General features: G+C 42.2%; 1 protein-coding gene across 9 annotated transcripts in view; it reads right to left on the bottom strand.

Annotated features, from left to right (window-relative positions):
- The window catches only part of ABCC9 (ATP binding cassette subfamily C member 9), a 122,074-nt gene that overhangs the window by 7,488 nt on the left and 90,278 nt on the right, over positions 1-24,308 (bottom strand). For 6 of the 9 annotated variants that reach the window (XM_008165722.4, XM_008165727.4, XM_065568773.1 and 3 more), the window contains 6 exons: positions 21,526-21,618; positions 15,200-15,302; positions 12,733-12,834; positions 4,434-4,554; positions 3,557-3,687; positions 2,109-2,187 (listed from right to left, as the gene is read on the bottom strand). In XM_008165722.4, coding sequence (XP_008163944.2) covers positions 2,109-2,187; positions 3,557-3,687; positions 4,434-4,554; positions 12,733-12,834; positions 15,200-15,302; positions 21,526-21,618 — 629 coding nt within the window. Of the gene's footprint in view, positions 1-2,108; positions 2,188-2,721; positions 2,815-3,556; positions 3,688-4,433; positions 4,555-12,732; positions 12,835-15,199; positions 15,303-21,525; positions 21,619-24,308 lie in introns of those variants that run through there. The other 3 variants (XR_010592909.1, XR_010592910.1, XR_006174092.2) reach the window with 2 other exon arrangements.

Genomic DNA, 24,308 nt, shown 5'->3' with positions numbered 1-24,308 from the left:
GGGGGCAGGTGTGTAGAAGGGACTAAGATGAGGGATGTAGCCATCAGGATCAGTCTGCATTTGCACTGGGAAGCCCCAGCAGGGATACTGCCTCTGTGCTGCACAATTTCTCCTAGAGCTCCTGTGAAGCTGCTCCCAACATGGGGATGTGCCTAAACTGAACTTGTTAGCCCTATTGCTAATAGTTAGAAAAACCAGCTCTCACCCAGGCCATGATAAATGAATGGAAATTCCAAGCAGCCCATCTGTTATTGCCAGTTTTCCTCATCTTGTAATTTGTAAGCCATACAAGGCTGTATCCTGCAAGGTACTGCGTGCTCTAGCCCTGACCCAGAGAAGCACATAAGCACATGCTTAACTTGACTGCAGCGGGATCACCCACATGCTTGAAGTTCAATGGGGCCAGGATTTCTTCCATACTGTTTAAAATATGATTATCTTACATTTTCACTGGGGCAAAATTAGATCACTGGCCTTCAGCTGTGGCAGCATAAACTTAACCACCTCTGCCTCCCCACATGCAAAGTGGGGAGTCTGGGAAGGAGGAGACAGGATCTTGGGGGGGGCGGGGAAAGAGGATTTGGTCTGACTGGTGAATGGGGGAACATAATCTGGCGGGGAAAACAGGATGATCTGGGGAGGTCTGGGAAGAAAACAGAGGAAATGGGGATGCCTGAGGCCATGTTTACACTACCATGGATCCACGCTGCTGTGATCGATGCAGCAGGGGTCGATTTAGTGTGTCTAGTGAAGACCCGCTAAATCGACGGCAGAGCGCTCTCCGGTACTCCACCGGAATGTGAAGGGTAAGGTAAGTCGATGGGAGACTCAAATCGATCAACCCAATGTGGTGTAGACACCACAGTAAGTTGACCTAAGCTACGTGAATAACATAGCTGGAGTAGTGTAACTTAAGTTGATTTACCCCGGTAGTGTAGACAAGGCCTGAGTCGGACAGGCAGGGAAGAGCAGAGAGGAAATATGGGAACTAGGGACAGGAAGAAGGGGACATTAGGGCAAGATGCCGGAGAAAAGAGAGAGAGTGGGTGAAAAAAGAGTAAAAGAAGTGAGCTCCCAAAGAGGAACAGAAAGCTGGTGATCTTTGGTGGGGAGGAGTCACCATGGAATACAGGTGAGTGCAAAGAATGAACAGAATGAGGAAGCAAGATGGACACAGAGGATGAAATCCAGGCTCCACTGAAGTCAATGGGAGCTTTGCCAATGAGTTTAATGAAGCCAGGATTTCAGACAGAGAGCAGAAGAGATGGGAGCAAAGGGACCAGAGACAGTCTAACAAGGGAGAGAGGAAGAGAGATGGACACTGGAGAGTTAAATGGAGACTATGAAAGTGTCGAGAAAATATGAGAAGAAAGTCAATGCTTCCCAAAGAAAGAAAAATCAGAGATACTGGAAGAGTTGAGAAATAAAAGAGAAAGACAGACAGAAAGGAGATATATGAGAGATGAAGAGGAAAAGATGGGCATAAACCTGTGAATTAAACTAAGAGCATCTGATGTATTTATCCTCCCATCTCTGATTGGATTTCATGGGCAGACATTCCAGATATATAATCAGTTCAGGGTGGAAATGATGGAATGCCTTCGGAATAAGAGTACTGCAGAGGCCTCCAAAACATCGGAATCCTTAGACAGCTTCTATTGTAACAGTGGGGAGTCACAATAAAAGAAAAATATCAAGGAGCTGCATTTATTGAACACCTGTTTCTATTTTACTCACACTGAACCATGTTCAGTTATGGCAGATGTCTAATTTGTGGGGGGAAATCTATAGGCACCAGAGAATAACGTATTTTCTCTGCCCATCTAGACACAGTACATTATTCTTTCAGACCATAAAATAGGGACTTAGTACCAGATCCTAGGATGAGCTGAGCACTTCCTGCAGAACTGAATGCTGCTGCCAGGAGTGCTCTGGACTTTGAAGGATTGGGTGTAATACACCTAATCCAAACCAAGTATTTTTGAGAGGACAGAAAGCCTAGACATAAACCTTAAATCTGCTTGCTTGCTTCTGAAGAACTGGAGTAGGGAACGGGGTACCAGTTTTACAGCTATAATAGATACTAATGAGGAGCCTTAGCAACTAACCATCAAAAATGTCTACCATTCTGAAGAAAGCCAAAGACAATGATGATTTTCCACTGCCAGTGCGACCACAGATCCCAACCTGCAAAGCAAAGGAAATTGTCATTGCTCTGAAGTCAATCTTGGGATGAAGGAAATTGTAAACCAAACTCACAGACCCAGTAAGGAAATTTAAAATTTAACCCATATTGATAAAAACCCCAAACCAACTTAAAAACAAAGGGACAAACATACGGCTGCACAGGAGTTGGGAGAGGGTTCTGTAGTGTGCACTCCAGCAGGGAGCATTTGTATGAGGGCTGCTACTGATGCTAGGGAGCACAATGATGGGATAGTTATGATTGTCTACATTGCTAACAGATCCAGTGGTGATGGGGACATGTATGTAACCAGGGTCTCATCCTCTATTCACCAGTGCATTTCTTAAGGGGACATCAGGAGTGAATGTATGCTTTAAGGTCCATGGGTTCAAGGTGCTAGATATGAGCAAAGTATTGAGCGCTCAGGGTATAAATTGGATCAGATGCTTGGTCATGGTGACTCTTGTTCCCACACATACAGGTTAGCCTGCCCACCAAGGCCTTAATTTAGCAAGGCCCTTAAACATGCGACTCACATTATGTATGCGAGTAGTCCCATTGTCTACTCATGTGCTTAAATTTAGAAACATGCCTCAGTTTCTTGCTGCATCAGAGCCCGCGGGACTCCTCTTCTCCCCACCAAAGGCAATTGAAAAAGGCAATATCAAATATTTTATAGCCAATATAAAAGTGAAATATCTAATATCACAATAATTGCTGCTGCTGCTGATGCTTCTGGCACTTATAATAATGATTATTATAATCATATAATTAATAGTTTTCAATATATTATATGGCATTATAATACCTTCCACTTCAGGATTTCCAAGTGCTTTTCAAATGATCATGAATATTAACATTTGCAAGGTAGGTAAGTCTAACTCATCCTCATTTTACAGATGGGACAGAATGTAGTACAGAGGTGTTAAATGACTTATGGAGATATACCTATCTCATAGAACTGGAAAGGACCTTGAAAGGTCATTGAGTCCAGTCCCCTGCCTTCACTAGCAGGACCAAGTATTCTCCCTGACAGTTCCTGCCCAATCCCTAAATGGCCCCCTCAAGGATAGAACTCACAACCCTAGGTTTAGCAGGCCAATGCTCAAACCACTGAGCTATGCCCAGCGCCACACAAGAAATCTGTGAGGAAGGTGGAAATACATAGGTTCCCAATTTAGCCCTTTGCTTTAGCCACAAGGCCATCTTTTGGGTGCAGCAAAAATCGTTGGCTCTGTTTGCACATCTATACGTTCAAGTATTTTAGATGCTGTTCTTACTAATGGGCCATCTTTAGTGAGGAGTCCTCGTTTCCACAAATGACAGAAGTTGCTATAAAGGTATCAGCCTGAAGTGAGGACGGCACATTACCTTCTGTCCTGGTTTGATGTAAGCCTTGACATGCTTCAGAACAGGCTTCAGGTTATTTTCATATCGGACACACAAATCTTCAATCTTGATTTCCCCCTCTTGTGGCCAGTCTTTCGGTACTTGAGAAGGGTCTTAAATATTGACAGTAGACAAAGGCAAATGCTATCGTTGAGTCACCCTCATTGCGCTTTCCCCTTTGCCATGCATCCGTTTGTAATCACATTAGGAATCCTCTCTTTATTCTGTTCCAAGGGAGCTAGGCAGGATGGCACCTGCTCAGACTGCACCCTCCGCCAGTGCTGGAATGCAGCTGAGAACTGCAGCACAGGACCATTAGCACCGAACTTCCCGATCTTGACACACAGGATGAGCGGGTTCGCTTGTGCGGTACTCTCGATGTCATTGAGAGTACACACAGCTAAACAGTGGCGGATTAGCCACTGGGCCAACGGGGCCGGTGCCCAGGGGCCCCAGCCAACTGAGGCGCCCTCACACCCCGATCCACTCCAACCGCCCAGCGCTCCTGCCGAGGAGCGGGATAAGGGCATGGCAGCTTGCTCTGCTCCACCCACCTTGCACTCCTGCTGGGGAGCAGGGGAAGCTTCCACGCCCTGACCCAGCTCCCCGACAAGAGCACCGGGCAGGTGGGGGAAGGCCCTGTGCCACAACCCCATTTCCCTGGCAGGAGCGCCGAGGTGGGGGGGGGCCCACTTACTCTGGCCCAGGGCTGCACAAACCCCTAATCTGTCTCTGTATGTAAATGGAACAGAATTTGGCTCAAGGTCTCTGTGTTTTTTGCATGATCATGAATGGAAGAAATGAAACGTGCTTGCTTTTATGGTACCTACAAAAAATAAAAAGGATTAGAGTACAATACCCATAGTGCCTTCGTAGTTCTCAGACTCCATGGTCAGGAAACTGTTCACTTTTTTCACTGCGCCCATCTGCACCTCCAAGTCAGCTAAATTTCTTACAACCCAGTTCAAATAGTTGGTGATCTGCATCACATAACAAGAAGGGGAAAAGACGTGAAACACAACTTGTCTGGTAATTGTTACGCTGTTGGATACGGGTTTGACATGTTTGTAGAAGCCTTGGGCCTGATTTACTGCAGTGGGCCTGATTTCAATGGAGTTACTCCAGGTTAAAATTAGTACAGCGGCATGCTAAATCAGGCCCTTTGCCTCCCTTTTTTTCCCATCCCACCCTCCACATTAATGTATCATGTCCCAATAATGTAGTGTTCTGCACGGTTATCCCCATTTTCAGATACAGAAGCATAGAAGCATTTTACCTCCAGCAAACTGGCCATTGATTTGAGGTACCTTGAGTTGTGGGTCCCCAACTTACAGTATCTAAGGCACCTTAAATTGGACAGCTAAAATTTGATTTCATGAAAATTTCCTTACTGTTGAAAAGCCATTTTTTTTAATCAAAAAGAAGTTTAATTCTTTTTTTTTAAACCATCTCTGTTCTTTTTCTGTACCATAACACCTGCCTCCAAGAGAAAACTGTTTCAAGCCCTTTCCGCCATAAATTATGGGACCCCTTCACCATCCAGCCATAAAGAAAAGGAATATGTTTATGAGCTGAGCCCCTGAGAGCTGTTCATGACCCCAACCCATTCATTAGACCATTTTCCCTCTCTTTACCTAAAGCAATGTAAGGACTGCAGCTCCCTGTTGTGGAAGAAAAATATATAAAACTGAGGACCATAGAAAATAAAAAGCTTTTAAGTTGAAACTGCAGTGATCCCATTATTTCTAAGTGGCTATAGGCAATTCTCCAAAAAGGGCCATATTTTAGGAGTTTAATCAACCCACACTACACACACCCACCTCACATATCATTTGAAAGCTTATTTTATGTACATTTAAATGTGATATGATGTGATGTCAAGTGGTTGCACAAGCCTGCAAATGAGGTGAAACAATGATACCCAAAATGAGTGAGTCATTTTTTGCTACTCTGCAAGATGACCGTGACTACAGTTTTTACTGTTAAAGTTAATTTCAACACCTTAATGTGGTTATTATTGGTCAAAGCTACCACATGACATAAAAGCTTTTATTTGTCTTTCATGTTCAAATATTCCCCTCCCCCCCCCGAAATTATGAAGCTGTTTAGCATGTGGCAAAAATAGTGAATATAAACATTTTGCAATATACTAACATGAAATGTTTTCACATCGCCTGTTCTTAATTGTCAAAGTCATTATAATAGTTTTCTATAGTTTCAGCTGAAATTTGCTGACCAGATCAGTCTCACACTGAAGGTTGTACACCAGTTTGGGTGCTCACAGTTTGTACTGCATGGGGGTAGATATAAATGTACATGAATCCCTAACGTAACGCTTCTCTATTGAAAAGCTTTTGTCTATACAATGTAGCAACTAGTCTGCATGGTAGAAAGTTTTAATTTGTAATTGCCTACGCAGGCAGTACTAGCCTTTGAGATATTCTAGAAACCAGTTTTTAAATTCAGTGACACTTCAGGCAGGTGAGTATTAGTATTCGAGTTAACAATACACATTACACACAATACAATATTATGAATTTGCAAAAGCTGTGAGAGAAAGAAGTAGCCTAACAACAAGTGGTGCAGATGAAGTCCACAAACAAGTCTTTGCCTCTGCACTGAAGAGCGTTTTACAGCTCTTCTCAAGCATAATAGCAACAATATGACAAACCCATTTGACCCTGAATCACATCCAGGGGTGCTTCTCAACATATCTACTGGACTGCATATAACAGCCGATGTACAAGAGTTGCTACTGAAAATAGCAGATGTTGGTGAAGAACAAATGGAAAGATTTATGAGAGGTGCACTTGATTCTGATGGGACACATAGCTTCTTCAGTCCAGTCAAGAAATCTGGCATCAAAACATTTGATGACATGGCCAAGAAAAATCAAATTTAAGTCTGGCACTGGTAGGACAATCACAGCAGCTACCAGTCCAGACATTTTCTGCAGAGCCCTGTCCTTAGCCAGATGCATGTCTATCACTCTCTCCCAATGGGACCTCTGCCTATATCCCTCTTCCATGCTGATGGAACAATGAGAAGAACAGACAAAGCTGAGTTAGGGCTGTCACGCTGTCTGGAGTGCATGACCGTGAGTGCCAACCTCAGGGCAGACTGTCAGGAAGCAGGGCAGAGACCCCAAACTGGTTGTTTTTTCTATAATTAGATTTCATCAACTCAGTAACCAGTGTGAACTCCTAAAGCTTACCATGGAGTCACAGAGTCCCCTTGGGCATTCCAGTCTATCTTGCCACCCAGACAAACTGGACTAAGTGATAGATGGTTGCTATAAACCAAAGATCACAAAATATTCAGGTTGCTCTCAGTCCCAAGAGACCAGTCACTTACCCCAGATCAGCTTGTACCTTACAGCACACACCAAAGACAACGCTTATAGCCAATTCTATAGTAATCTATCTAAGGATTTATTAACTAAGAAAAGAAATGAGAGAATTATTACAAGGTTAAAGCAGACAAACTTATATAGACCAATGAGTTACAGGCTATGGTTTCAAAAGGTGACAGAGTTGTAGTAATCGGTCAGCTCTGAATGTGTTTAGGGCTAACCCAGGTTGACCCTGGGGATCTCTGGCTCTGTTTCGTAGCTCCAGCCCTGTGAGAGTCCTAACAGTAAAAGATGAAAACATTTCTTGTCGGCTATTTTTATTTCCTTCTTCCAGAATTCCAGCTGATGGGATAAGCCCTTTTGCACATAGACTTTTCCGGGGTGGAAGGGGGCAATTTACAAAGTCTTTGTATTGTGATGTCCCACAATGACCCTTTAGTTTTGATTAAGCCTTCTTGATGGGCAGGAGATGATCCCTCCTGATTGGGTTCATAGTTTCAGAGCAAACATTTTTACAGTTACAAAGCAAAAACATATAATATCTTTATCATATGCTATAAGGTAATATTTAAGTGGGATTAAAGCATGCAGCAATTTACAAACATTTCACATAGTCTAAACACTGAAGACCTTGTTATAAGTTCAATACCCATCTTAGCCATACTAACGCACAGGTGAAACAGACTGGTTTCCAGCAATGAATTAGTCAACTGAGGTCTAAAGCCTTGGCAAAAGCTGGCACCTGGTCTGCTAGAGTCACAAGGGTATCAGCTGGAAGCTCAAGCTGAAAGAATCTCTGAGCTAGGAGCATGCTACAAGGAAAACGCAGTGTACATCACAGATACCATCGCTGTCATACAAATCATGGCTGGAGACAAATTCCACACACTTGTTGAATTGGCTGCTGAGTATGTGAGGCAGGTTCTAAAAGGTTTTGACGAAGCTAATTCTGTAATTGAAGTCTTTGACAGATATGACAACAGTAACTCTGTGAAAACTGCAGAAAGACAGCACCAGACAGGATTGAAAGTTGGATGCAAGAAATACTAGGTGATTGGTGGATGCCTTATTCCTGCATGGAAAAAGTTTCTAAACATGGCATCCAACAAGCAGTCACTTGGAAAATTCCTGTATGAATAGATGGTTCGAAATGCACCTGAGAGTGTAGGAGCACACTCAACACAGATACTTCATGCTGGAGGCTTTCCCATCACTGGTAGAGATGTTGAAGAAGCCCAAGACTTGTGCAGTACTCAAGAGGAAGCAGACACAAGTATGCTTCTGCATGCTGTATGTGCCAATATGGCTTTTGGGTCCCTTGGTATTAAAGGAGCTCTAGTAATTAGGTCACCTGATACTTGCTGTTCACTACTTTCCAAAAGTGTAACATGCAGATAACATGTGGATTGAAACAGGCACCATGAGCAGCCCAACTGACAAGCATCGCTTCATACCTGTGCATGCAATTTGTGACACACTCACTCTAGACCTTTGCAATGTACTTCTTGCTGTATGTGCATTAAGAGGATGTGACGCTGTGTCATCCTTATTTGGTATTGGGAAAAAAAATTCTGTGTCAAAACAAAGGGAGCTTACTGCTTATGAGATCTTGCCACACTGGGAGAGAGTGGTAGACAAGCCACAATTTCTGCAGCAAGGAAGTTGGTAGCAATGCTGTATGACCACAGTGAGAAAGAAAGGAGACCCACAGAGATCTGAATTGCTTGTACCTGAGTCTAGCCATCAAAAAGTACAAGTCACTGGTCAAACTCCCACCATGTGAGGTCAGGTTTTGAAGACCATGTCAAAAGAGCATCATGGCAAACAAATATTTGGATGTCTTTGCACATAGGTAAACCACATATTGGTTTACCATTGCAACATGGATGCACCAATGTGGATGATGAACTACTTCCTATAGGCTTCAAGGGCATCTGAGTTTCTACAACTCCTTCGCTGTGCCTGTACCAGGAGAGGTTGCTGAACAATTAACTGTGTCTGTTGTCTGCATAGAACTGTGTCTATACTATGGCAATGAAGACTGTGGTAACTCATGCATTCTCAGCAGAGATCACATGATGAACAAGATAATGATAATGATGTTAACTAGAAATGTCACCAGTGCTATTACATTTCAACGAGACCTGTACCTATTTATTATTAGATTTTGTTTTACCCTGTAGATTGTTGTTGTGATGCTTTGAGGTCACAAAGAAATCTAATTTTATCCCTTGAGATAATACATAGATATATTAAACTAACACAGAAATACAAATATTTCAAAATGGTCATTTTAACATGTTGATGGTGTCATTGCTTTTTCTTGTTTCTATGGGTAAGAGCACCATTTGACTGCTCTACGTCATACTCATCTTAAAGAAGACATAATAAGGTTTCAAATGATGTATGATCTGCATGTGTGTAGAGAGAATATATTTAATCAATCAAATCTGTGATGTCTGCCAATCGCCTGCCATAAGAACAGACTGTTGGAGTTGCACCACTTCCTATAATATACCTGTGTATAGGGCTTTTTTAGCAATAGTACATATAGTTTTGTATAGCTACAATACTACATATAGTCTTATTTTATGCAAAGAATGCCAGTAGCATACCAATATTGTTCTGTGATACATTATGTTCAGGTAAGTTTGCTAATGCAAGAAATAAAAACCAGCAACAGAAATTATAGTTATAAAAGGGCAATAAAGCATAATGTTAAAACTTTGTATTCAATAACACAGCTTTGAAAAATAAAATAAAAATACCAAATCCCTCCAAGATCATCTGGTTTTGGGGGGAAGGGGTTAAACTAGTTTTTAGAGCTACTCAAATAAGAAGGAGATGTATTGTTTATAGATATGTTTCCAAAAATCCGGCTTGCAATTCAGATTGGCCATATTCAAGCCCTTTTTGTTTGTTTTCCCATCAATATTTAGACAACTAGTTTCTGTTTATGGAGGTGCTATTATTTGCATGAGCAGAGATTCATTGTTGGCTAGATGTTTATGAAGAGGGTGTTGGGCAACAGCAGCTGAGCCAGTGTTCTGGTCACTGCAACTCTAATTACACTAGAGTAGACCTCATTAAGAAGAGCTGTGCCTAACTGATGGCCTGAGGAGAACTAAGAGGCTAATGAACCCATTTAGCAGATGATACAAAAGGCACAGGAAGGAAATGAGAGAGGGGAAGCAGAAAGAGTGAGTGTGTATGCACCCATGCATATATGCGCTCTCTCAGAAGCTGAGGGGACTGTAGGTGTAAAGCTGTATAGTGTGTAAGGGTGGTTGAAACAAACATTGCAAATAAATTGCAGGAGGTGTTTTACCAGCAAAAGGTTTCTGAGCCGTATGTGGGCTTGAACAGAGGCAGGAGCAAGTGAGCCATGCTGCAAAGTTATTTGCAAGCTGAATTTTTTTTTTATTCCCACATTTACAAAATGTCAGTCATCCAGCCAAGAGTGAGAAAACAATACCATATAATTTAGGTGAATTTATTCTTAACCAAAAATGAATAAATCACAGGCTGAGGTTTATCAAATGGCTGTGTAAGGTTAGGGGGCTAAATCCACATTGAGGTGCTTAAATAAGTAGCTTGACCTCAGTGGGAGCTGCTGGGTGCTAAGTATGTTTGAAAATTAGGCCACTTATTGAGAGGGCTCAATGCAGTTTTAGGAACTGAACTTCAGGTGTTCATTTCTATAGTGCTAAATTCACAGACAATCCATAGGCTGTGAAATGATCCTATGAACCCAGAAAAGTGGGGAAATACTTTGCAGTTTGTTTGCAAAAATGAAAGAGGGATAAATCTGCTAAATAAAAAGTTGGTTATGAATAACAAAATTCCCAATTCCACTTATTTGCCACTGAACAAGCACGGCTACAAATAATCGATGGAGTTTTATAGTAAATAGTTTGCACTGAAATAAGGTTCAGTGTCAATCAAGAGTCTTCAGCGGCATGCAAGAATGATAGAGTAATTCCTAGGAATACCATAAAGGAATTCTCTTGCCATTTAGACACCTAACTCCATGTTCAGCTTTCTCGGCTGGAGGTTTACTGTGTTTATGGAAAAAACTGCTGCTTGGGGAATTACAAGCACAGATTTGATATAAAAGCCTGGCATTCAGAGAGCTTGGCATTTCATTTAAATCTGCATCAGGGTTGTGTAACTGCCAGAAACTTGGATGCTTTTATGCACTGGGGAGGGACTGGGTCTATGCTTATGAGCTACGAAGGGAGCAGCAGTACGAGCACTTTGCTCTCATCCAGTTCCAAACATTGTCACATTTGGGCTCCCAAAGAGAAACAATTGAAAACCTGTCAAGTGGGGTAGCCAATGATTGAACTACATCCAAAGTTTTGCAAGTGATGTGCTGGGGCATAAAGAGGGAGGTAACAACGTAGAGATTATTTAAGAGTTTTTAAAATTTTTTGTCTCAAACTTTAGTTAACGGCTGACTCTTTCTCGTCTGTTTGCATGCATAGTGCAAATACAAAGTAGCAACAAACCTTGAACAGACATCTCAGAGTTTCCAAATATCTTTGCTAACTAAACAGCATTAGAAGGAATCTTCTGAATGTGCTGTTAACATAAGATATTGGAGCAGATCCTGGGCCACTGATAAGCCATCTTTGTGCTGATACAGCATTAAAAAGGGATTTAAAGCCACCTTTAAGGCAGCCACTGAAAATTCTCCTGCTGACGCTTCAGGTAGCCTACCTCCAACCACCAAGCCCAATCTTGGTGCTAGACCTATACCCAATTCCTCCCACTTTAGTTGGCTCCCAGCCACCCTCCCTAGCACTAGAGCTACATAAGTGGCACACTGCAGCCTGCTTTCTACCACCCCATCCATGAGACTCTTCCTCCTCCTCCTGTGCTTATTTCCTATCACCTCCATTCATTTATTCAATTATTTTTCTCTCAACAACATAAGAGCACCCATCCTAAGCTCTTGACATACCTTGGGCATCTTTGACAATCTTTTAAAAGTACACCTATCAACAGAACCATCTGTCACCCAGATCGAATTAAATAACCAACACTAACATAGCTAAAACAACAATTAACCAACCTCCCACCTACACGCCCCATCAAAATCCCACCCCATTCTTACCCATTTCCAGCCATCTCTTACCAAGCAAGGAATAAAAGATGGAGCTTGTAGTGTGTATTGAAGGCTAACAAACTTTGGTGTCCATGGACCTGGGAAAGGAGTGAGTTTCAAAGGTCCAGGGCCCGCTTGCTATCCTGCTCAGCAATCTGCACAAAACCGCAGCCTTAATCTCCTTCACCCGTACATTTCACATCTAACCACTCCATTCCCAACCCTCGAGACTCCAAGCCCAATCCTGTCTCTCGGTGTCAGGACTCATATTCAGAATTGGATAGATAACAGTACTCAGCATCTGACTGATCCCAAAAATGTGGAGACATCACCACTGATTTTGCAAGATCTGTTGGCTCGTCATTTACAACAGGTTTCACGTTACGCAGCCTTAACAACATTGTACAGTGCAAAACAATGTGCACACAAGGACCTAGTATGCACTTCTAATTTTCTTTCTATCCTTGGGAACACATGGGGCCTGGGAATCTTTTTGGTTTTTAAATTGGCTCACAAACCCTGAAGCAAGTCCAAGTTGTCCTGAACTCACTCGGCTTTGGCCTGAATCCATTATTTGCAAGATTGTTTCTTTCGAGATTAAGAAAGTTGGAAGACAACCATGTATCTATATTTTTAAAACCACCTTAAATCTAGTAGATTGGTCTCAAGTTTCTTGATGTTTGTTTTGGTACATACCGTCAGTGCGTACAGGAGACCCAGGCCCAAGATACCAGACTCGGGCTTGTAGGTGATGGACGTAACAGCTGCGGTGAGAACTATGCAAGCACCCAGATAATCCTAAAAAGGAAGGAAGGGGAAAAAAAGATAGATCCTATAATACAAGTTGAATGAAAAATCCAGTGACAAAATAAAGCCTTATAATATCAGAAAGCATCTTCTTCTATATTTCCCTTGCCCTCAGTTCAGACATTTAAGTTTTCAGAAGGGACCAGTCATTTTTAGTGCCCAGCATGAGACCCTTTGAAGGAGCCTGATATTCAGAGGACAAGCGCTTTCTGGAAATCAGACCCATTTAAGTGCCTCAAATAAGGCACCAAAAAGCAGGCATCCAAAATGACTAGTCACTAAAACAATCTTCTTCTTTGAAAAATCCTTTCCATCATAAAAATGACACCCACAACACTGACACCCCCTTTTTCCCAACCCCCGAGCAGACTTTTGATCCCAAACAGGAAGAAGTGCCAGAGACTCCATTAAGTCGACTAGGGACTTGCTATTGCTATTTATTGTATGTGGAAGTTCCTCAATTACTAAGTGATGGGGACCAGTATAAAACTCATAGATGGCTGGATGGATGATGAAATAAAGGAGGTATTTTATATTCATCATTTTAGCTGAAATTTTTACTTTTCCCATTTGGGGTGAGAATGTTTCACCCTAAAGGTGCAGCCTGCTTTCTGTTTTGTAGAACTCCAGATATTTAAAGATGGATAAAAACCTGATTCCTCACATTTTTAAAGAAGCCTCAGTCCACGCTCTAAATTTATTATCCAAATTTTGCAGCTAATGTCAGATAAAAATGATCAACTGTAGATTTCTAGGTACCTGATGGGATTTGTGGACACAGTCAGGTCATTGATACCTAAATTCTGTCATCTGCCACTGCAATTCTCCCATGCTATTTCAGAGTCAGCATTTTTTCTTTTGATTTTTCTCCTCTTTCCATCCAAGAATCTTTCCCTCTACGATTTGCAATGAATACTGCTCAATTAATCTGCTTGTAGGAATGCTAAAGTGAAGATGCCTCTAACCCAATCTCTGTAGCAAGAAAGTGTGTTAGATGTACAGTACACTTGGGTCTCCATCAGCTATTGAAATAGGAGCTGTGCAGTCACTCTGAAACCCATATGGCTCTGTGTGATAACAATACCATTGCACATAGCCTAATTAGCTATTACTTGGCAACACTGCATTCCTCCACATAGTATTTTTAAAAATCCCAAAGAGCTGATAGAAGAGATATGTATTTTTGGAGAACATTGATACTCAGCAAGTCCACCATCAAGAGATTTTAATGGAAATTACAATAGATTATACCAGGGCTGGATTTTGCCCTTTAACTTCATCTTTCTTTTACTGGGTACAAATGGAGCATCACTGCAGTTCATTGATACTGTACAGGGCTGAACCCTGAGATCTTACTCAGAGCCAAATCCTGTCCAGAGTGAGAAATGAAGCAGAACTGTGCTGTTCCAAGGGAGTCCAAGGAGGCAGAATGCCACATGGAGATCTCAATATGCAGGTGAAGTGTACCTGACACTAAACCATTCCAAGGGTGAAGCTTAGGTCCCAGTCTCTCTGTCTCTGGCACAGAGGGGAAGGACATGGGCCTGCCTACTCCTTGGCCCTTCTTTGGAATGCTAGGTGAGTAGGGAGGGAGCAATAATTCTGTCTGACCCTTATGGAGACCATGAACATGGAGGGAGGCTCCTTATGTCCCAGCCACTGAGAACTTATATCAGGGCCAAGCATCTGACCCTCTGTTTGGGGGTTTATTGCTGCCAAATGCCCAGCTCTTACTGAGCCCCAGAACTGGGCCCTTACTCAGGGCCCAGTTCTGCCATCTTTACTCAAGTGAAGGAGTATTTTACTCCACAAATGGCCCTATGGACTTTGAAGGGTATCCTGGCAGAATCAGGCTATGAGTGAGGCCCTCAGGCCTGGGCCCTTCATTTGGGAAATGCTTTGGGGTCCTGAGAGATAAAAGGTGGCATAAAAACCAAAAACAGAATTATTGCAAAATTGGCAAAACTACCGAAGCCCCTTTGAAATTAGTTTCCACTTGGGCAGTGCCTCAGATGTTGCACTGTAGTAGAAGAATTTATTTCTGTGAACAGAGAGTCTTATTTCAAAGTTATGTAGATATTTTCTGTTGCACTCTTTTCAGAACAATCAACATCCCAACACTGAAGTATGAAGGAGCCTTGTATTTTCTTACCCCAAGCCAAGAAAGCCAAAAAAAACCCCAACCCTTGCTGCTATAATATAAACAACCCTGAGCTATTTTAAGGATCACTGTACACAAAACTGTTATATCTCATTGTGAGATTAATTTCATCTATTATCTTGCCTTGTGCATCAGGCAAAGTCTCTGTTTGCTTCCAAGGTTTCAAAACCATAGCGGGGACTACACTGTACGTACCGTCCTGACCTCCAGCCATCTGTTGGCAGCCGACAGAAACAAGTAGGCAATGTTGTTCGTGTCCGTCAGTTCCAGCATATGTTGTTTAAACCTGGCTTCATGCCTGCAAACAGCAAAGTGGTTACATTATAACACACATGCACAAAACGTTCAATTGTTCTAAAAAACCCGACAGCTTCCTGAACTTGTGTCTTTTACCAAACTTAGGACAAAATTCTCCCCTCAGAAGCACACCTTACTCACACTAGGCAGTACCTTGTTCTTCAAATGGTAGCACTGGGTTGGGTTGTGGGTCAGAGTGCATGTCCATAAAGGACAGTAAGAACCTCTTTTACATCCCTGCACTGGTTAACCAGACTGGATGTGCAGCAGTAAGCAAGCATTATTTACCCACAACTACCGACAAATCAGGTGGATGGGGAAGGGAATAGGCAGAGCCTTGGCTCCCCTCTTCCTCCCAAAATGCTAATCAACTGAGATAACCCAGCAGCGAATTAATACACCCTGGAGCAAGGGTGGAGCAGAGATTTCACATTTTAGCCAAAATCTGACTGAGAAGCCAACTGCATGAGTCCTTCAACACAACTAATGCCTTTCATGCATTAGGCTGATTGACACACCGCCACCATTCAACCCTTTACCTCAGCCATTTCCTCAGACAGCCACAAAACGTCCGAAAAACTGAATAATAAATCATTTCTAAATTACAAAAGCGAATGGGTTGTTTCAGCTTCCAATTGGTTTTCCCTCCTCTGTAATAGCAATGGTGTTTAGAAACCAGTAAAATACTCAATAAAAGGCTGGTAGATTATGTAAGTCTCATAATTACTCTTTGGGGGCATGTCCCCACTTGGTGTAAATTGGTCTACTTCCATTGAATTCAAGGGATTTATTGTGATTTACCACAGCTCATCTGGCCTTTGGTGCTTGCCCAACCTGGCAGCCATTTCTTGCTTCACATACTACTTATTCAAGTCCTAAGCTTTACCACCTAAAGAAATAGCCAAATTTCACTCAACAGCTCATAAACTATTTTACCACTGCAATCCCTCCAATTTCAAAGTAACTGGTATTTAAAAGTTCAGGACCTTGCGGTGAGAAGATCATAACACTGATGGCTGAAGGCCATCTTTGCTGTTTCCCAATTGTCCCAGTTTTTTTCTTGGTTATATTTCAGACGTTTTGTAACTGTGGTACGCAAAGAACTTTCTGTCATAGCAGTGAGTGGTAGGGGTGAAAATACAGTGAATATTCTGCTAGTGTCTTTCTATTTGGCAGCAACCCCCGCTTTCCTAATGGAAACTCTGACACACTCAATCTGCGTATTTTCATCCAAATCCAACTCATCTTCTAAAAATTCCTAGACTTTTATCCTGTCAGATGACAAACAGGAAAGGTCACTGAAATCTCAAACTAATTTAACTGTGGTGCTTTGTGGTAAATTACTTGAAGGAGTTCATTATTTCATCCCGGTACATAATGAACTAAAAAGGTAGGGGGTGACTAACAGGATAATAGGTAAACATTAGCTTGCTGGGAAAGCCCCGAGACTCTGGAGATGGAAGGCTGGCTTGACAGGGAGAAACAGATGAATGAAATGGAATGGCTTTGATTCTCACCAGGGGCTGTGGAAAATTCAAGTGAACAGATGTGATCCTTCCAACCTGATGCTTCCAGCTTCTCAAGGGCTGCCCCTTGCCCCCTGCCATCCCCAGCCCACTTTGGTTTTCTAAAATAAAAGGACTGATCCTGCGAGGTGCTGAACTGCTCTTGAAAGACACTAAGCACACTTACCTTCCATTGAAGATAATGTGAGGTGAGGGTACTCAGAAGTGCTCAGAAGGCACTCAGCACATTGCAACACTAGGTCCAAATTCTGATCTACTATGTTAGCAGGTCATCCGGATGGATAAAACGTAGTACTTCATTTTTAATTTAGGGCTTTTGTCACACTACCTCACATCTCTTCTGCTGCCAAAGCAACAGGACTTTTGCCAGTCCTGCAGCATCCCTCCCCATTTTTCTCCCAATCCACTGCCATGGGAGCAAGAACCTTCACTGAGTGATGGAATAGAGCCAGGAAATACCCCCCCATTTACTGTGGTGGTTAGTGAATCACTCTCTCACTGGCTGTGTGCTTGCTTGCTTGCTGAGTGCCTGCTCACTTGAAGTTTATAGTGTGGTCTGTTTGGGGGCTATGTAAGCCTAGCGGCCTGCTAGGCAAGGCTGAGTGCTTTCTAAGGAGGCTCTGGCCTGCCATCCTTTGATCTCTAATCCCTTTAAGCTCTATTGATGATGGGGTAGGCTTAACTCAAGGGAAATGTATCTGCTCAATGTAGAGTGGCAGTCAAAAAAGCTAACAGAATGTCAGGCAGGAACCATTAGGAAAGGGATAGATAATAAGACAGAAAATATAATGTCACTATATAAATCCATGGTACACCCACACCTTGAATACTGAGTGCAGTTCTGGTCGTCTCATCTCAAAAAAAGATATATTAGAATTGGAAAAAAGAACAGAAAGGGAAAAATGATTAGGGGTATGGAACAGCTTCCATATGAGGAGATATTATTACAAAGATTGGGGCTGTTCAGCTTGGAAAGGAAAGACATGATAGAGGTCGATAAAAGATGTGGAGAAAGTGAATAAGGAAGTGTTATTTATCCATTAACATAACACACAAACCGCGGGTCACCCAATGGAATTAATAGACAGCAGTTGTAAAACAAACATAAAGAAGTACTTCTTCACACAATGTATAGTCAACCAGTGGAACTCATTGCCCGGGAATGTTGTGAAGTATAACTGGGTTAAAAAAAGAGGATAGGTACGTCATCTCTTGCCGACAATCTCCTGCCGACAAAATAAAACCACCCCCAACAAGGGGCGGTAGCTTTGTCAGTGGGAGTGCGCAGTCCACATTGTTGCTTGTCCACACCATCGCTTGTCCACACCATCGTTTGGTAAAACTTTTGTCGGTCCGGGGTGTGTTTTTTCATACCCCAAGCGACAAAAGTTTTACCAACGAAAGTGCAGCATAGACATAGCCTTAGCCAAGATGGCCAGGGACACAATCCCATGTTCCATGTATCCCTACATCTCTGACTGCTGGAAGTTGCAACCGGATGACAAAGGGTGGATCACTCAATAAATTGCCCAGTTCTGTTCACTCTTTCTGACAATAATTGGTGCCAGATGTTTCAGAAGACAGGATACTGGGCTAGATGGACCATAGGTCTGATCCAGTATGGCCATTCTTATGTTCACATAGGTTGGAGATTATGATATTCTGAATCCGACCTATCCAAGTCAGCATTTTGGATGGAGCTCTCCTTAGCTTATCACCTTACCTGGTGGAAACAGATATACTAGGCCAAATTCTGCCTAAAGAATCTCAACTACAATGAAAGTATCTGGGCCAAATTCAGCAGTGATGGAAAAGGTGGTCTAGGTCAGTGGCTCTCAACCTTTGCAGACTGCTGTACCCCCTTCAGGAGTCTGATTTGTCTGGCGTACCCCCAAGTTTCACCGCACTTAAAAATTACTTGTTTACAAAATCGGACTTAAAAATACAAAAGTGTCATGGCACCCTATTACTGAAAAATGGTGACGTTCTCTTTTTACCATATAATTATAAAATAAATCAATTGGAATATAAATATTGTACTTACATTTCAGTGTATAGTATTTAAAGCAGTATAAACAAGTTGTTATCTATATGAAATTTTAGTTTGTACTAACTTCACTGCTGCTTTTTATGTAGCCTGTTGTAAAACTAGGCAAATATCTAGATAAGTTGATGTACCCTGTGAAAGACTCTGCATACTGCCAGGGGTATGTGAACCCTTTGTTGAGAACCACTGGTCTAGGTTCCATATTGGGTCTGATTTGGTCAAAAAGCATGTTTAAGTAGCAGCATAGTGCAATTGGCACTGATTTGGAATTCCATGGCTGTGCAAAATGAGTACAACTTACACTAATTTTGGTATTCGGTGTTAATCAAGTTGGGATTTTGATGGGGTCACTCTGGATTTACACTAGGGCATTTGAGAGTAGACTTTAGCCAAGCACGTTTAATGGAAATTGGAAAACATATATATGCCTTGGAAAGTCTGAAGAGTCCTCTTGGAATGAGGTTACATAATCACTCATTTTCTGTGCCTCTTGTGAATATATTACATTTATCTACCTTAAAAAGAAAAGAGGTCACGTTTCAAACAAAATGACGGCATTTTTCTATTTTCCATTGATAAGACCAGTGGCAGTTTCTGTCCATGTCTTGTGCATGGGAATGACTGCTAACATCATTCAGCTCCTCAAAGTGGCTGTATCTTTTATGATTCTGTGGTTTAATCTCATATAGTAATTTAATAATCGTTTCATTATCCAGTCCAGCAGTGACCTTTTCTGCTTTCACACACATTCTTGATCCCTTAGTGACCCATCTTTTCTTTTATGATTTAACATCTGCTGTTTGTTCTCTTACGATATGACTCATTTCTGGAGCACTTTGGAAGTAAATCCAATTGCAGAGACAGTGTGCGAAGACATAGCTATCATAAATGTAAGACTTCCTGCCAAGAAGGTCTACAAACCCATAAAATTATCAGAGAGGAGGGATGGTCCAGTGGATAGGGCACTAGTCTGGAACTTAGAAGACCTGGCTTCAGTCCCCTGCACTACTACATACTTCCTTACAAGACATCTTGTTTCTCTCTGTCTCCATTCCCCATCTGTAAAATGGGTATAATAATGCTTCCCTACCTTGCAGGGGTGTTTAATTCATTAAAGAGCATGAGGTGCTCAGATAATGGGAATCACACAAATACCTAAGGGCTTGTCTACACAGGGACACTCAGGAAAATTAATTTTCAACATTGTTAGTTTAATTCAATTTCAAAATGAATTAAGCTAAATTGAATTAAGGCCACTTTAATTCTGAGTAAGAGTGTCCACACAAGGTTTTAATTAAGTTTAACTAATCCTCTTTAAATTCACATCTTTTGTTAATTCAGATTAATTTTCCTGAGTGTCCCTGTGTAAAGAAGCCTGTAAGTATCTAAATGGATAGATACAAAAGGGCATGATCCTGCAATGGCAGTTCTGGGTGTACATATAATGCAGGATCAGGCCCCAAATGGTGAGCATTCCACAGAAAACAAAGAAATCTTGGCTAGACATGATTTTCTGTTTGAACAAAACCTCTGAAAAGTTTAAGTGCTACACACTGAAAAAGCTGTCATCCCTAATTCCACAGAAGTCCCACAAGGATTGATACTGCAAATTAGATGGTGTTTTTAAAAATCTGTCCAGGGCACCCAGAGACATGGATAGGTGCCATTTCATTAGTTGTGTGAATCAAAATAAACAAATAAAATAATACAAATGCTGAGTCCTCCTTTTGCAAGATGATTTAATTATGGCACAGCAAAGACAAATGACTTGCCCAAGATCAACACTGAATTAACAGTAGAGTTCAGCTTGCTCCTCAGTGACCTCACTTATCATGTTAGGCCTGTGGGGTTGCCAACCCTCCTGGTTTCACTGGGAGTCTCCTGGAATTGGGCTTTATCTCTCGGAGGCTACTGACGCCAAAGCAGGAGATTTTAGGTGCTAAAAGTCCGGTGGCGCAGCAGGGATAAGGCAGGCTCCCTTTCTGCTCTGGCTCCACGCTGCTCCCAGAAGCAGACGGCACATCCCTGCGGCCCCTGGGGGCTGGGAACTGTGGACAGTGGGAGCTGCAGGGGCGGTACCTGCAGTCAGGGGCAGCGCATGGAGCCCCCTGTCACTCAAAGGGCCGCAGGGATGTGCCAGACGGGACCGGCATGGGGCCAGGGCAGGTAGGAAGCCTGTCATAGCCCCGTTGCACTGGTGACTGGGAGCTGTCCGAGGTAAGCGCCACCCAGCCGGAACACACACCCCTCACCCCCTCCTACACCTCAACCGCCTGCTCCAAGCTCAGCCCAGAGCCCCCTCCCACACTGCGAACCCTCGGCCCTAGCCCAGAGCCTGCACCCCCTCCCGCACCCCAACCCCTTGCCCCACCCCAGTGAAAGTGAGTGAGGGTGGGGGAGAGTGAGCTACAGAGGGAGGGGGTATGGAGTGAGTGGGGTAGGGCCTCAGAGAAGGGGCTGGCAGGGATGGGGCCTTGGGGAAGGGGGCGGGGCAAGGGTATTTGTGTTTGTGTAGGCCTGGTGGTTTTATAAGATGCCAAATAAACCAAGATGGGCTGCTCATTTAAAAACCAAACATCTTGATTTATTTGCAAGACTTGTGCACTGCTCTGAAGGATTAGGCGCTGAAGAGTAAGCACATGTTTACAAACCTAAATGCTCTGATGGTGGTGAGGCCTTCAGCTGTTTCTGAGAAATGACAGAGTAAAGGTAGTTGGGTGCTGTCATCAAGCTCCTGAAGGTCTCTGTGATCAAGAGAAACAAAACAAGTGGTGTATAAGAAACAAGAACAGGTCAGGAACAAGGAGCAATGAAATGCAAACATTTTTTATGGATATTTTACTGTGGTTTTTTACTTTACACATTTTTATCAGGACTATACAACAATATATTTATATTAAAGGGGGGCTAGCACCGCAATCTCACATCTGTTAGAATTTTGAAGAAATCCTGGATTGAAGCCATCTTTACCATTCTGGCTTGAGGTCAAATCCTGGAAGGGATCTGTTTTCCAGTCCTATCTTGTTTCAGCCAAAATTTCACTGGAATAGCTAGTGTCATGATAGTCCCATCATTCAAGATGGTAGAAATTGGAGATTCATGGAATTCTCATGAGAGAAGTTTGTGAGATTCAGATGCCATTGAATCTGAATCCAAACTCTTGCCCTAAGTCTGATTCATCTTTGAACCTGAACCGTGAAGCCTTTAGCCTAGCCTAAAATTAAGCCAGGTGTGAATACTGCAGGTAAAGTACATGGGGCTGTTTATCTGTAAGAATCCACATCCACTGGCCAATAATTCTTCAGAAATGCCTTATAATGTTTGTTATTACTGCTATATACTGAACATGAAAAACAATGCAGGAGTATAGACTTTTTGTTCTAGTTCTGATGCTGTCATTTCAGTTGGGATGTATAGGGCATTTCTATAGAATTAATGCCCTCTTCATTAGTCAGTCAGATTTCCTCAATCAGTCATTGAGTAATAATCCACTCAGATAATCCATTTGAGGATATAGGCCTACAAATCCAATCTCTTGCAACTAGAATGTTTGCTCAAACATAGGGACAAATTTTGTCCTCAGATAGACATAACACTCCCAGTGTAGTAATTGGGAATAGCACATGTATGGAAGGACAGACTATGGGTCAAAGCATTTGATATTTACCCTCCTTAATAAAATTCTCCTGTGTTGGTGTATTTTGATAGATAATCTATCAACAGCTTACTCTTCGGTACTGAATGTTACTCCATGGAGAGGCGAATTTGATGCTTGTATTTGGATGATAAATATGCTGCAGTATGACCAATTTATGATGGAAAATATAAAGTAATTTTTGGGGAATGTAGTGGGAAACTTTATAAGAGGTGAAAGTGTTACAGGAAATACCATAAATATTTGTGTTCCTAAAAGTTAATGGAGATCAAGTGCTGTTTGAATACACGCTCAAGCTATTCCTTCACAGTTTGTTTCACATGAATGACTTTTATAGATACAATAGTATTCCTCCAGCCTCATTTCTATTGTAAAGCACAAGAAAACAGATCTTCCAACTAGGGATTAAATGGAGTTCAAAATATATAATAAAAAATATCTCTTGCTGACCCAAAGTTTCAGAAGTGTGCACGAAAAAGAATGTATAGTTACGTGGATGCCACCATCTGCACCTGCAATGCCCAGTGAATACGTGTGGGTCAAGAGACTCGGGCACATAGTGTGTGTAACATCTCCCCCGCTTGTGCACAGGAACCAGTAGTGCATGTGGGAAAATTGGGTGCACTCAATATTGAAAATCTGGGCCAGCATGTGGTTTTGCTCCCTTGTATAAGACTATGAGAAGAAACCATAGCTTTGAATTGGACATGCACCATCCCACTTAATCCATTGCTTTATTTTTTTGAGGTAGGAATGGCCGAGTCATATCTTTCTATACTACAATGTTATATATTAATTTGAAACCACTATTACCACTAATTTGCTTGTGATTCTTAGTTAAGAATGCCATTTGAATGTATTGGAATCTTTAAAGAGGCTGGGCATATCAAGGAAAAGCAGTAGCCTCTCTGTAGCTAAGGTTGCAATCAAGTTCCATTATAAATTATTATGGGGGCCTGGTACAAACACACAGTGAGTGACAGAGTTTAAATAAGATACAACAGACAAAGGGAAAAATGGGCACAGAGAGCTCAAGAGACTACTTCACACTCACACAGCAGGTCAGTGAGTTAGGAATGGAAGCCAGATCTCCTGTCACCCAGTCAAGTGCACTACCCTCTAGACCACACTGTCTCCACAATACCTATTTTAGTACCCTTTACAACTTTGGTTTGGAAAATTGGTAGGGGAAGGAGAATGTTTCTGCAGTGTGTAATGGAAATTCATCAAATTGCTTTTGAATTACAGATCATTATAAATTTACCCTGATTCAAACATTTGCTATCAACATTTTCATATTGATAACTCTCCTTGAAAACTCACGTGCTGCCTAAAGCTGAAGAAAATAGGTTACAATTCATCAAAGTTATTATCAGTTTTTGTTGTGGATAATTTTGAGGCCCTGTCCTGCTCCACTAATTTTAGCGGGGGCTATTGGCTCTAAATTATGTCAATAAGAGTGTTTTGCCATTGAAAGAGACTGTTCCAGCTCTCAAGCTGAAATGCCTGTGATTATCAACAGAACAGGTACGGTATGCACAGTGACAGTTCAAACTTCCCCCTACACTGCCCCACTGAGGTGCATAAATCTTGACTGAAGTGACAGTCTCCGAGGATGGAAGCGTGTTTAAGGCTTCACTTCTGTTCAGCCGTTGGCCATTTTGCTATGACTGACATCAAGGGTTGGAACCAATCTGTGATTATGGTTTTTGTGACAGATATCTAGCCACTAAGAAATAGAGTAAGACAACCAACCAAGCACCTGAGCCCTGATTCGGG

This window comes from Chrysemys picta, chromosome 1 (assembly GCF_011386835.1).
Source record: "Chrysemys picta bellii isolate R12L10 chromosome 1, ASM1138683v2, whole genome shotgun sequence".
Taxonomy (NCBI): Eukaryota; Metazoa; Chordata; order Testudines; family Emydidae; genus Chrysemys; species Chrysemys picta.
This window is presented reverse-complemented; position numbering and strand designations above follow the sequence as displayed.